The sequence below is a fragment of the Schistocerca gregaria genome, chromosome X (assembly GCF_023897955.1).
Source record: "Schistocerca gregaria isolate iqSchGreg1 chromosome X, iqSchGreg1.2, whole genome shotgun sequence".
NCBI classification, from domain to species: domain Eukaryota; kingdom Metazoa; phylum Arthropoda; class Insecta; order Orthoptera; family Acrididae; genus Schistocerca; species Schistocerca gregaria.
In genome coordinates, this window is record NC_064931.1 from 777,839,706 (window position 1) to 777,854,587 (window position 14,882).

Genomic DNA, 14,882 nt, shown 5'->3' on the forward strand with positions numbered 1-14,882 from the left:
CATGGGGTGGCTAAATATACAATCCTGCAATAGGGCTTTTGTAGATGATTACAATGCTCAACTGACCTACACCATGAAAGTTATACCACCGAAATGTACTTACCTTGGTCAGTCATGTGACGTTTATTTTCTTCGATAACAGTAAAACTAGGTGACACTGTTGTGGCTGATAATTCACTAGTTGCAAGTACTTTAAACAGTCACGTTCTAAACGTAGCAGCAAAGGTAGGATTATATGATTCCGTTGAAGCAGCAACAGACTATATCAAAAATGTCATTCCACAAAACTTTGAGCAGCTAGAAGTAGCACAATCTTCACTGAAATTAGTAGAACTATACAAATTCTGAAAACTGTAAGCTCAAGTTGTGTACATTGAATTTCAGCCAGAATTCTAAAAAAAGTTGTTCCAACTTAGTAAGTAACGTCCTTAGTGATACATGCAATGTTCCACTGGCACAGAGAATTTTTGCAGACAAGTCAAAATATGCATTTATTAAACCTCTTCATAAGAAAGCTGACAAATACTTAAACAATTATTGTCCAATTTCCGTACTGACATCTTTTTCCAAAACATCTACATCTACATCAATACCCTGCAAGCCACCATGTGGTGCTTGGCAGAGGATACCATGTACCACTACTGGACATTTTCCTTCCTGTTTCTCTCACAGATAGAATGAGGGGAAAAAAGATGCTCATATGCTTCTGTATGAGCCCTAATTTCTCGTATCTTCTTTTTGCACTCCTTACGTACAATGTATGTTGTCCTTATCATTTAGCAGTCAGCTTCAAATGCCAGTCGTCTGTATTTTCTCAGTAGTGTTTCTCAGAAAGAACATAGTCTTTCCTCCAGGGATTCCCCATTTGAGTTCCCTTAGCGTCTCTGTAACACTTGCGTGTTGTTCAAACCTACTGGTAATAAATCTTAGCAGCATGCCTCTGAATTGCTTAGATGTCTTCCTTTGATCTGACCTGGCAAGGATCCCAAAAACACTTGAGCAGTACTCAAGAATAGGTTGCACCAGTGTCCCTCTATGGAGTCACCTTTACAGGTGAACCACTCTTTCCTAAAATTCACCCAATAAACTGAAGTCGACAATTCGCCTACCCTACCACAGTGCTCGCATGCTCGTTGCATCTCATATTGCTATGCAACATTATGCCCAGATATTTAAACGACTTGATTGTGTCAATCAGGACACTAGTAATAGTGTTTCCAAACATTACAGGTTTGATCTTCCTAATTATCCGCAGTAACTTAGATTTTCCCACATTTAGAACTAAGTGCCATTCACCACACCACTAGAAATTTTGTCCAAGTCATCTTGAATCTTGCTACAGTCACTCAAGTTCCACAACTTACTGTACACCACCATGTCATCAGCAAACACGTGCAGATTGCTGCCCACACTATCCGCCAAATCATTTGTTTATAGAGAACAACAGTGGTCCTATCACACTACACCGGGTCACTCCCGATTATACCCTTGCCCCTGATGAACACTTGCTGTGGAGGACAACGTACTGGGTTCTATTATTTAAGTAGACTTTGAACCACTCATATCTGTGAACTTATTCCATTAACAGTCTGCAATGGGGCACCCTGTTAAATGCTTTCCAGAAATCTATAAATATGGGGTAGCCCCATAGGGTTCAATTTTGGCTCCATTCCTATTCCTTATATGTGTGAAAGCCCTTCCCATTAACATTTAACAAGCAAAATTACTACGTTTTGCAGATAATATTAGTGTTACAATCGCATTAGAGAGAAAGGAACAGATGAGTTAGTAAATGATATTCTCCAAAGAAGTATTAAGTGGTTCTCTGAAAATGGACTCTTCCTAAATTTTGGAAGAAAAAAAAATTACATTCAGTTTGCTCAACAAATAATTATACCAACAACTGATTTGGTATGTACCGTTTCAAGGAGCTAAGCATTTTAACTGTGCCATCACAATACATATATTCGTTAATGAAATTAATCATAAATAATCCATGATAGTTTGATAAGAACATGATGTACATATCTACAGCACTAGAGGGGAAAAATGACCTTCATTACCCATGTTTAAATCTGTCAGTGACTCAGAAAGGGATTCAGTTTGCAGCAATGAAAGTTTTTTTGATCATTTGCCCAATAACACAAAAGTCTGACAAGTAGAAAAGCAAGTTTAAAATCATTTCTCCAGCACAGTTCCTTTCATTCCATTATTGAATTTTTACTTAAAAACTGGTAGCTAGTAAAAAAGTGTAGTTGCATGAGTAGGACTAAAAATATGTTCATTAATGTCAACATTAATCATGTGTACATATACTGTAAACTGACTTGTTCCATATCATTTTGATAAGAGAATCGTTCAGATGACTTATGGAACATGTAACTAATTAAGGGCCAGTTGTACATTCTCAGTATAAATCCAGGGAAAGCTAACTAAGGAATAGGGTAACCATAGATTAACTTGGAGTGCACATTGTACAATGTCACTTTATTCCTGGAATAGTAATCCCATCCAGTTAAGTTGGCAACAAGTGAAGTGTGTGCTAGGTGTTTTCGCATACATCATTTTATATTTATTTAATCATCATCTACAGAAATAGTGTTTAGCATGAGCAATAAGCACTCCAGATTGCAGAACTATTTGCTTGTGGATTATTTGAGGATGGTTGATGCTGTAAATTAGCTCATCAGCATAATAGAAAACACAAAAACTGATGCTGTCTCATACAGTGAAAAGATTACTGCAAAACATGTAACTAAGCTTGTAAGGTACTTCTGTGTGTAACATAACGGTCTATTGTTAAATTAGATAAAGGTACAGATACTTGTTGTTTGTCAAGGAAGAGATCTTTCTAAGTTTCTGAATAAATTATCTGATAAGAATATGCAAGTTTCAGTTCACAAGCAGTTTCACATAGACCAGCAGAGCAGTTATAACAAAACGTGGTAGCAGAGGCTACAGATTGGTGGTTCCCAATACATGAAATATAGGTTATAAGTTATTTACAGTAAAATATACAATTTGATTAAGTTGTCAACAGAAGGCTGCCACAGTCAGTTAGACTCGAATGACATTTCTAGGCAAGATAATATTCCATCAGATCTAGCTGTATGGTAAGAAAGCGTTTACTATGGTAGCAACCATCGATGCAATCAGCTTTGTGAAATAAGTCTTTTCAGTCTCCAACAAACTGCGACAACACAGTCATCTTGGAAACTGTCAATTCTGAGAGGTATTACTGGATAGCTTGCTGTTTTACTTACGTGTTTGAATCATTAATTCATTACAGCAGCAATTGGTGTTGTACAGGAAGTACCTATGCTGAATTGGTGAACAGTATTTTTGCATCCACTTTTGAAGTTCTTGGGTGTATAGAAATCCTGTTTGTGATATGATAATTATTAATAATTGTATTGGGGGCGTATATGAAGAATAAGATGCCAACATTTAGAATGTACCACCATAATATGTTATATTGCTCTGGTAGAAATAGATCTATGCGTGTATGCAAGCTGTAGCTGTTGTGATTGTCTCTCATCCCAAATGTTTGAGGAACAGTAAGTATTTCATACACAATTTTGGCTTGTACATTCATCTCTAGCAGCTATATGTAATCTGGGAGGAAAGGGGAAGTAAGAGAAGACGTGACACCTGTCTTTCTTCCTTTTCTACTATCATCTCAGCTTAAAACTCACTTTTCTTTTCAGAATAAAAATGCGTGTTCTCAAATATGAAAGAATTAGTGGAGTTGTAGATGGTGCTTCAAAAGTAGCAGACCCAGAGAAAGGAGGAAGAACTGTATTGGTTAAAACAGGAATATCAAGCTCAAAATAAGAACTAGAAAAGAAAGAATTAAAAAAAGATTTCAGAATAAAAATATATTAATCAATATACATTTGTTTATTTTATTTTCATTTAATTAAAGCACAGAACTGAAATAATTAACAAAATTGTCTTTTGTTCATATTGCTCATTGTCATACACATCCTTTTTATTATACCCCTGGCTGTACCCTCCTCAGTACCAGTGATGTCTCCAGTGGATGGAGGCAAAGTATCTGAATGTCAGAAGTAGCTGTTTCAATGGTGGAACAGTCATTTCTGAAAGAAAGAAAGAAAGAAAGAAAAGAAAAAGAAAAAGAAAAGCAGGAGGCACCATATGTGACAGTTAAAGAGAAATTTAAAAACATAATTTTCCAGTCACACTTCACTGTTGTGATTATGTAGATTACATTCCTGTTAGCTGAAAGACAAGTGCCTATACTCTTACAGCACAGAGAGAATTACTGACTTGGGTTAAACTTAGCTTGAATAAGAATACACAGTTTACATGTTTATGAAAATAGGTGGGAGACAATTATGTTGCTATGAAGCATTAACGGGACTGTGGTCCTAATATTTTCACTAAAAGATGGAAGGTTGCTCTCTCTTTGGGAGGCAAGGGTGAATAATATTCTGTGCTACAGCTGTCACGTGGCTGAGTGAACTCTGGGCACTACTGTAGTATCAAACATTTTGTTACCTTAAAAATCATAATCTTGTTGTCTAATAATGAAAAAGACATTAACACAAATAGGGCTCAAGACTGGTGTGGTGTATGAATTCTATTAGATCAGTTTTGGCACTGTCTGCTAAATAAAACAAAATAGTTATTCCTAATATTTCAGCAACTGTAATACTCGCCAGCTGAACAAGACTATTTTGGCATGAATTATCATTTTTATACATCTAGTTTATACAAATAATATGGTAGTATATCATTCACGAATTAATGATATCAAATGCATATTACTACAAATAAACAGAAAAAATAGTCTCACCTCTCAGTCATATGCTCCAGTTTCTCTTGTACAAGATCAAAAAGATGAATTTTGTATTCTTTCGATAGGTGAAATCTAGATATACATTTGGAGTCGTCATATTCTTCAAAGTAATTGGGGTGACGTCTCACTTTCTTCTCACTCCAGCAAATAATTCTGCCAAAATCTCATCATCGCTATCTGAGTCTATCACTATCCCTGTTATAGTCAAAACTTATTCCCCAGTTAAACTTACTAACCCGTTATACTCTGGTTTTCCATTATTCCTGGTTAGTACAACACATCTCCGGCGCTATTTGGAGAATAGAGCTCAGCCAGCTGCTAACCAGAGTTTGTACAATTGGTCCTAACTAACTTTTTGAAGATAAAGAACTTCGTTGTGTGACATCAAAATCGTGTGACTTCACAGCAGAGCAGATAATCAAAAGATAGAATGGATGATATCAAAATTCATGCATTTATACATAACCAGTTGTCAGTACTTGTCTTTCAAGATACACCATTATATGCTTGGTACACATCTAAATTGATATCTGATAAATCTGTGTTTAGCAATGTGAATTCAATATGTTTTCCATGAACATTGTACTGGAAAAAATGTCAGTGCAGCAAGGTTTTGTTCGTGGGTTCTGCATGGTGCGAGAAATACTGACGTTTTGCCTGTTTCTAAGATAAGTTTTACAACACTGATTGCAAGAACACGGATAGATAGATAATCAGTTAGGCTTACACAATAATATACTTAAGTGCATTTTTGTGCTGTGGAGCATGAAGAAAAACTGTAAATACATTATATGTGTGCATTTATTTGACTAGCTTAGGGCCTGCTGCTTCACTCGCATAGACTGGTTTTTTGGTTTCTATTTAGTCGAATTTTTATGTTGTTAACAAATTGCAATATCTTTTGAGCATTTCATGCTAATTAAGGCAATATAAGTATGGTACTTTCCAACTGTATTTCTGACTAAAAAGCTATTCTGGTAGCTGGAGTCCAAAGTTTTTTTTAGTCATGCCATTTTGCGTTCTTTTGTAGATGTTTCCATAGCAGCTTTCATCCCGTAACAAATATAACTTTATATCTGAGAAGTGAAATGTCAATTTTCATAAATTTAGCTTTTAAAATATTTTTAATATTATGAAATATTTTTTTAAAAACAGTGCACTACATTAGGGATTGAATTTCCAGAAATGCTGAAACATTTATTCTTTTATTTCTACCTGAGAAGTGAAATACCAATTGTCATAGATGTAGCCTTATAAATCCCTTAGCTGTTCTTTAGTAATTGTTTATTTTCAAGAAAACTTTTACTCACTATTTTAACCCCTTAGTGGTTTAATTTCCAAAAATGCTGAAACACATGTATGTTGTTTTCTAATCGAGAAACCAAATGCCAGTTTTCGTAGTTCTAACTTAAAAATTTCCTTAATAGCAGCATATTTTCATAAAGCCTTTCCCCCTTATTTCACTCCCTTAGGAATGGAATTTCAGACAGTTCCTTGTTAAACGATGCCTACAGTAGAAGGTCCATGCCCTCACTCCAAGTTTCTATCCTTAGCAGTTTGGACTAGGCAATGGTCAGTCAGTCAGTCAGTCACTCACTCAGTCATGATATTGCCTTTTATATATAGAGATTATTAATCGCAACTCTCAATATTTTACTTCAAAACAAGGCAAAGAAAAATATTCCAATTATTAAAATAGATTTTAAAAATATCAAACAAGGGAGGAAAAACACAAAAACATTAACTACTTGAACATTATTAACTGCAGACTCCATATTATATTAATAAAAATGTTTGTTGTGTGATAATCTTTAAATATATAGCATTGAAAATGCTGAAACTTCCTGGCAGATTAAAACTGTGTGCTCGACCAAGACTCGAACTCAGGACCTTTGCCTTTTGCGGGCAAGTGCTCTACCAACTGAGCTACCCAAGCATGACTCGCACCCCGTCCTCACAGCTTTACTTCTGCCAGTACCTCCTCTCCTACCTTCCAAACTTTGCAGAAGCTCTCCTACGATTCTTGCAGAACTAGCACTTCTGAAAGAAAGGATATTGCGGAGATTTGCCCGCGAAAGGCAAAGGTCCCGAGTTTGAGTCTCGGTCCAGCGCAGTTTTAATCTGCCAGGAAGTTTCATATCAGTGCACACTCCACTGCAGAGTGAAAATCTCATTCTGAAAACATCCCCCAGGCTGTGGCTAAGCCATGTCTCCGCTATATCCTTTCTTTCAGGAGTGCTTCTGTAAAGTTTGGAAGGTAGGAGACGAGGTACTGGCAGAAATAAAACTGTGAGGACGGGGCGTGAGTCGTGCTTGGATAGCTGAGTTGGTAGAGCACTGGGCCACGAAAGTCAAAGGTCCTGAGTTCGAGTATTGGTCTGGCACACAGTTTTAATCTGCCAGGAAGTTGCATTGACTTTTGCGTGCTTTAATTTTCCGGAAATCCTCTATTTTGCCATACTGTTCCACAAACTCGAATTTTCATTTCAAGTAACTCCTCTGCAAGTTCTGATTTAGGTTTTCCATGATTTCCCTAAATTGCTCCAGGCAAATGCTGGGATGGTTCCTCTGAAAGGGCACGGCCGACTTCCTTCCCTACTCCAGTGAGACCGATGACCACGCAGTCTGGTCTCCTTCCTGAAACAACCCAACCCCCTCTGCAAGTTCTGCACTGTTATAATAATTATCCATGCAGAGGTGATGCCACTTTCCATCAGAAGGTGTCAGTAGGTCCATCACTGTTTTTGCTAAAGGCTGTCCAGTGCTGGAATAGATCTTGAATGAGGAAATGTATCCCTTATTTGAATTGCACAGCATTCAAATGAGGATGCTGTATTTCGCAAATTTTGAAGGAATTGTGAACTTTAAAATTTAACCATCCATGCCACAGTATGATTCCTTCAGTAGTTGAGATGTTTTGACTTAGATTAAACATTTCTTTAAACTTTTTGTAAAAATAATCAGTTACGAATTGCACTTTGACAAGCTGGTTAGCACTATCCAGTTTATTGTTGTTGTCAGAAAAGAGGAAAAAATGATAATATTTGTCTGAATCGGTTGCGGGACATCGTTTTACGAAATATCGGTGTGTCTATCAACAGATTCTTAAAATTCCCGTAAGGATATAAAGCCCAAACCATTTTCTAAGAGTGGGTCCAATTATGATGGCAAATTTGGTATTTTTTTAAATCCAGTTTCCTTCTATTGCAATTTTGACTGTAGTGATTTTTGGTTTCCACATTGCAGCCAATGAAAAAATTGCAAATTATTAAAAAATAGTGTATTCAGCTAGGTCATTCGCAATATATAATTGTACGATATCCTCGACACACTTGTGTATCTTTGGGAAATATATTAGGACCAGGGGATCCTTCAAATTTATAATTGGTCCTCGGTAAATCAAACTCTGATCACTGTGCACTGTCTGATTCAGCTGAATCAGTTGGAAATCATAGCATTCGCCGAATTCTTTGTGCACATATTTAACTATCTTCCTACGATTTTGCTTCACTTCCATTTTTTTGATATCCAATGTCTTCTTCCCAATCGGCCAAGTTGTCCGGAACGTCTCTGGACAAGATGTCCGCGCATTCATCGTAAATAATCTCATTGCCTCTTTCATCTGCCATGATGAAAGGACACAAGTACTTACAAAAACAAAACACTTGTAGATGTGTGTAACTTATTGTTACCTAAACAAAACACCAAGAGAATGCAAAAGATACTAACGAGCTGTCACCGTCTACTGCACGATACTATGATCACGACACCACTGTGATGTCACCAGACGGCATAGTGTTAATCACATTTGCCAGTTCTGAAAAGTACACTGACATGGATCATTAGTCTACATCCACATGGCTACTCTGCAAATCACAGTTAATGCCTGGCAGAGAATCGATCAAATCACCTTCACACTAATTCTCTGTTTGATCTTTCTCGGTGTACTCCATTAATCCTATCTGGTAAGGATTGCACACTGCAGTACTCAAAAAGAGGATGGACAGGCATAGTGTAGGCATTCTCTGTAGTCAATTTGTTGCACCTTCTATATGTTCTGCCAATAAGACACAGTCTTTGGATCACCTGCCCCACAATATTTTCTAAGTGTTCTTTCCAATTAAAGTTGTTAGTAATTGTAATTCCTTGGTATTTAGTTGAATTGGCAGCCTTCAGATTTGATAGATTTATCATGTAACCGAAGTTTAACAGATTCCTGTTAGCACTCATGTGGATGACCTCACAATTTCTATTATTTAGTATCAGTCGCCAATTTTCACACTGTACAGATATAGACCAAGCAGCAAAGGAAAATTAGCAGAAAAAATTCCTGCAGTCACAATTTTTTATACAGTGATAGAGGAGTGTGTCGTGAACAACGTACTGAAAATCCTCATCTTGTGGGTATTAAATGTCACTTACACGTTTTTCTTGAATAATGCGAAAACTGCGGCTTCTGTTGAAAATGTTTCCCAGTACAAAATTAAACTACATCAAATTTCCTACAGTAGAGTTCCTATCCATTTTTGCTCTGGACTTCATAGATTCCACATTGCAGCCAATGGAAAAAATTGCAAATTATTAAAAAATAGTGTTTTAATGGTATAAAATCAATGTTTAGTGCCCATTGAATGTAGAAATAATATAAAATCTACATTAGTTACTTTATAACATCATCTTATCTTTAATGGGTACATTTCAAAAATCAACAATTTTACACTACTGGCCACTAAAATTACTGCACCATGAAGATAGCGTGCTACAGACGCGAAATTTAACCGACAGGAAGAAGATGCTGTGATATGCAAACGATTAGCTTTTCAGAGCATTCACACAAGGTTGGCGCCAGTGGCGACACCTACAACGTGTTCACATGAGGAAAGTTTCCAACCGATTTCTCATACACAAACAGCAGTTGACCAGCATTGCCTGGTGAAACATTGTTGTGATGCCTCATGCAAGGAGGAGAAATGCGCACCATCACGTTTCCGACTTTGATAAAGGTCGGATTGTAGCCTATCGAGATTGCGGTTTATCGTATCGCGACATTGCTGCTTGTGTTGGTCGAGATCCAATGACTGTTAGCAGAATATGGAATCGGTGGGTTCAGGTGGGTAATACGGAATGCCTGCTGGATCCCAACGGCCTCGTATCACTAGCAGTCGAGATGACAGGCATCTTATCTGCATGGCTGTAACGGATTGTGCAGCCTTGTGTTGATCCCTGAGTCAACAGATGGGCACGTATGTAAGGCAAAAACTATATGCACGAACAGTTCGACGATGTTTGCAGCAGCATGGACTATCAGCTCGGAGACCGTGACTGCGGTTACCCTCGATGCTGCATCACAGATAGGAGCGCCTGTGATAGTGTACTCAATGACGAACCTGGGTGCACGAATGGTATAACATCATTTTTTCGGATGAATCCAGGTTCTGTTTACAGCATCATCATGGTCGCATCCGTGTTTGGCGACATCGCAGTGAACGCACATTGGAAGCGTGTATTCATCATCGCCGTACTGGTGTATCACCCGACATGATGGTATGGGGTGCCATTGGTTACATGTCTCGGTCACCTCCTGTTCGCATTGACGGCACTTTGAACAGTGGACGTTACATTACAGATGTGTTACGACCCGTGGCTCTACCCTTCATTTGATCCCTGCAAAACCCTACATTTCAGCAGGATAATGCACGACTGCATGTTGCAGGTCCTGTACGGGCCTTTGTGGATACAGATAATGTTAGACTGCTGCCCTGGCCAGCACATTCCCAGATCTCTCACCAATTGAAAAAGTCTGGTCAATGGTGGCAGAGCAACTGGCTCGTCACAATATGCCAGTGACTACTCTTGATGAACTGTGGTATCGTGTTGAAGCTTCATGGGCAGCTGTACCTGTACACGCCATCCAAGCTCTGTTTGACTCAATGCCCAGGCGTTTCAAGGCAGTTATTACAGCCAGAGATGGTTGTTCAGGGTACTGATTTCTCACGATCTATGCACCCAAATTGCGTGAAAATGTAATCGCATGTCAGTTCTAGTATAATATACTTGTCCAATTAATACCCGTTTATCATCTGCACTACTTCTTGATGTAGCAATTTTAATGGCCAGTAGTGTATCTTCTTCATCATGTTGCAGATTGGGCAACAGTGCACCATTTGCACACGTACCAAGGAACATGTAATGCCAGCTTTTCAGCATCCACATCATTATTCCACACTCAGCAGAATGTTGGCAAAAGATGTTTGGTATAGCTTCAGGCGCTACTGGGTCTTCGTTTGTCTTTGGCTAGAGTAATCCATTCTCCTGTCAGTTCCATCCCCACTCAGTCTGCAGTAGGGGGCTGTTGAGCCATTGTTGTTACCAAATATCTGTAAGTAACAAGAAACTGTGCTGTAAAAAGCATTTATATAAAAACAGAAAATCAATACACCGGTAAATAAACCCAGGTGCTGTGCAGCTCCTGTAGGTGGCAGCAGTGAGAAGAGATCTGAATTTGGCTTTGTTGATGCTTTGAAGAATGCAGCATACTGGAGTTTTCAGATCTTGCTGATATTCAGGCACGTGATAAATTTCCAGAAACCTTTTCTCACCAGCCTTTGCAATGACATTGAATATTTTCTTCATTTGCTTAGGACTTTTACTGAACAGCTTAACCAGCAGTATGTAGCCTACATACTCAAACATTATGGTCAGAATTGTACAATGATTTTTGATGGTTATGGTGACATCAACAGTACGAAATGGGCAGAGCAGAAGAGAAATGTCCTCATAAAAACTTTGTCAGTTTTAGCGAAAGCATAACTGACTGTCACTCTTCAACAGGAGATTTTCTCGCAAGCAGAAAAAACAAAACAAGGCTTATAGTATGCCTTGGTGACAAAATGACAGCAAGGGTAAATGGCGGATGTTGTATTGTAGCTGCTAAGCTCATTGAGGAGGAGGAGGAGGAGGATGTGATATGATTCCAGCAAATGGAAGTTGTTGAAAACAATTTGGATTCAACCTTGCTACATGAAGTATAGTGCCTGGTCATGAAAAAGCAAAGAATAAAACCATCAAGTTGACATCCTCCCCCATTTTCATGACAATGGGGTGCAGGGCAGCTTTCTCTAATGTACATTTCGCTATAGTATCATCAGCATCTCCTGTAGTAACTACTGTTTTGAATAGCCCTTGCTGTCATTTTGTCACTTTCCTTTCTTCTTTTTCCTATTATCCCAGTCAACAGAGACATAAGTGAATTCATTTTTGAACAAAATCAGTGACCTATTCATATATCTTTACCTGGCCTTGTCCATCCCTATTTTACTATGGTATTTGTAGATCAACTAGCTGCTCCCCACTTAAAAAAGTCATTCCAGTAAACTACTCTAATGATGAGCAGATGACAGTTGCTCCAGGGGATCCTTCAACCCTCTTTGCTAGAATAGAATCAGTTATGCCTCTTCCTCCCATCAGACCTGCCCGAGCTTTTAATGGAGGGCATTAGAGTTGTATAGGATGACTAACAATTTCTGTACTAGCAGTGCAAGGCAGTGTACAGATATTTCCATAACTTCTCTTCATATGTGTGATTTTCTTGGCCAGCCGATGTGGCCAAGTGGTTCTAGGTGCTTCAGTCTGTAACTGCCCTACCTCTACGGTCGCAGATTCGAATACTGCCTGGGGCATGGATGTGTGTGATGTCCTTAGGTTAGTTAGATTTAAGTAGTTCTAAGTTCTAGGGGACTGATGACCTCAGATGTTAAGTCCCATAGTGCTCAGAGCCATTTGAACCATTTTTGTGATTCTCGTAGTACCTGTTATCTGTATTTCATTTAGTGTTACTGCATCTTGTGGAAAATAAATACTTCCCATACACATGTGCGCACAACACATTTTGTGGAAAATAACCACTCTCCAGTTGTGTCTGCACACTGAGTCACCAGTGATTTATGGGACATTCTGTGGAAGGGTCAATATGATTTTTGAACAGTGTGTAGTTATTTCCTGCAACATAATGGTGTAGAGTGAGTGGGGACTCACTTGCTCTTTGTTTTGCAGATGCACAAGTGAGGGAAGTAAGTAATCTCATTCTGGCGACCTACTTTCCCTCACACTTTGACACTCCCACTTCCTCCCACTGCCACCAGTCACATCCCCAGAACACATGGTTCTACTGTACTTAGATATTGTACAGTCATTTACTATTTGTCCATAACCCATGTCATTTAACAATCAGCATTAATCATTAATTTTATACTATTAAAACACTATCTTCGGTAATTTGTAATTTTTCCATCCCCTGCAATGCAGAAGCTATTACTTCTAGAGAAAAAATAAATAGGACCTTTTTGTAGTAAATTAATTGTAGTTTAATTTTGTGCTGGGAAACATTTTCGATAGAAGCTGTAGTTTTTGAGGTATTCAAGAAAAACTTTAAAATGTTACCTTTAAGCAGATCCCCCATCCCTGCCCCACCCTAACAAACACACCCCATGGGTGGGGATTTTTAGTATGTTGTACACGACACTCTCTCCTACCACCATACAAAAATTTGTGACTACATAAATCTTTTTCTCAGATTCGTCCTTATTTTCACAGATTCATTGATAATCGAGCTCCAAAAGTTTGATGTATGGGCCAAAATTTTTGTGCATTGTAATTCATGGAATGGTCTGTGGAAATACAATGTTTTGGCGATTGCGGACTTGGTTGGTTGGAGAAGGCGAGTATGCTGTTGGTGTTCACAATGCATTCCTGCACAGTTCGTGTTGTCTGCCCTATATATGATTTGCCACATTCACGCGCAATTTTGTAAACACCTGATTTATGCAGGCCCAGGTCGTCTTTTACAGATCCCACCAGTTATGAAATTTTGGAAGGAGGGCGAAAGATGACTCTCACTTGATACTTTCTCAATATTCTGCCTATCTGTGAAGAACTATTCCCAATAAATGGTAGGTAAGCAGTCGACATGAAGGCCTCTTCCTTGTTCCGTCATTGGTAGGTCTTCGTCACTCTGTTCACTTGCCTAGGTGAAAAGCCATTCTTCAGAAATACTTTTTGTAGGTGTTACAGTTCCGCTTGAAGACTTTCGGCGTCAGAGATGGTATGGGCACAGTGGATCTAGGTTTTGAGAACACCCATTGTTTGTGCTGGAAGGTGGCAACTAGTAGCTTGTAGATAAAGGTCTGTATGAGTGGGCTTTCTGCACACCAAGTGACCAAGTGTGCCATCACTCTTCTGTTGCACCAAGTTGGTAGAGAAATATGGTTGTCTGCCATTTTTAGACGTCTTGGTGCGACAGAAGAGTGAATGCGGCAAATCATATATAGGGCAAACAACACGAACTGTGCAGGAACGCATTGCGGAACACCAACGGCATACGCGCCTTCTCCAACCCACCAAGTCCGCAATTGCCGAACATTGTATTTCCACAGACCGTTCCATGAATTACGACGACACAAAAATTTTGGCTCATACATCAAACTTTTGGAGCTCGATTATCAACAAATCTGTGGAAATAAGACTGTCTAACATCGAGACTCTCATCAATCAAGATAGCGGTTATCAGCTAAACTCTGTTTGGAATCCAGTTATAGAGAAACTTCGTAATTGACATAGTTATCTGCATAAAGATGAAAATCGACCTGATATTGATACGCCAAGCTTTCTCAGTGGAGGGCGTAAGGCGCAGCGCACAGAGCTGTTATGCGCACGCTGAGCAGCGCATAAGCAATGTCACCTCAGAAGGCTTTAAATAGCAGAGCTCAGCATGTACTCGCCAGTACTACTACAGTGGCACTCACCTGAAGATGGTCAGAAGACTCTGCGCCGAAATATCGTGGCAGGATGTTACTGATATCCAGCAGTTCTCCCGTGTTTTTATGGAACGATACCAATGTTGTTTTAGGTCTCCGACTAGCATTTTTATATCATGGGCTGGGCATTCTTCGTATGCTCTCTCCAGAGATTCATAGAAAGCTTCTTTCTCCTCATCCTCTGATTCTTCTTTTGATGTGTGGGCATTACTTATTGAGTAATTGAAGAATTTCCCTTTTATCCTAAG

The 14,882-nt window shown here is 38.8% G+C and overlaps 1 protein-coding gene across 2 annotated transcripts in view; it reads left to right on the forward strand.

The window, feature by feature from the left end:
* Nucleotides 1–14,882, forward strand: part of LOC126299445 (ubiquitin-conjugating enzyme E2 H) — a 124,178-nt gene that overhangs the window by 79,979 nt on the left and 29,317 nt on the right. Inside the window, exon 5 of one of the 2 annotated variants that reach the window (XM_049991349.1) lies at nucleotides 3,708–3,938. The exons of the other annotated variant lie outside the window; for it this stretch is intronic. Within the exon in view, the coding sequence (XP_049847306.1) occupies nucleotides 3,708–3,712 (5 nt within the window). The 3' untranslated portion in view covers nucleotides 3,713–3,938. Of the gene's footprint in view, nucleotides 1–3,707; nucleotides 3,939–14,882 lie in introns of those variants that run through there. 2 annotated transcript variants of the gene reach the window in all.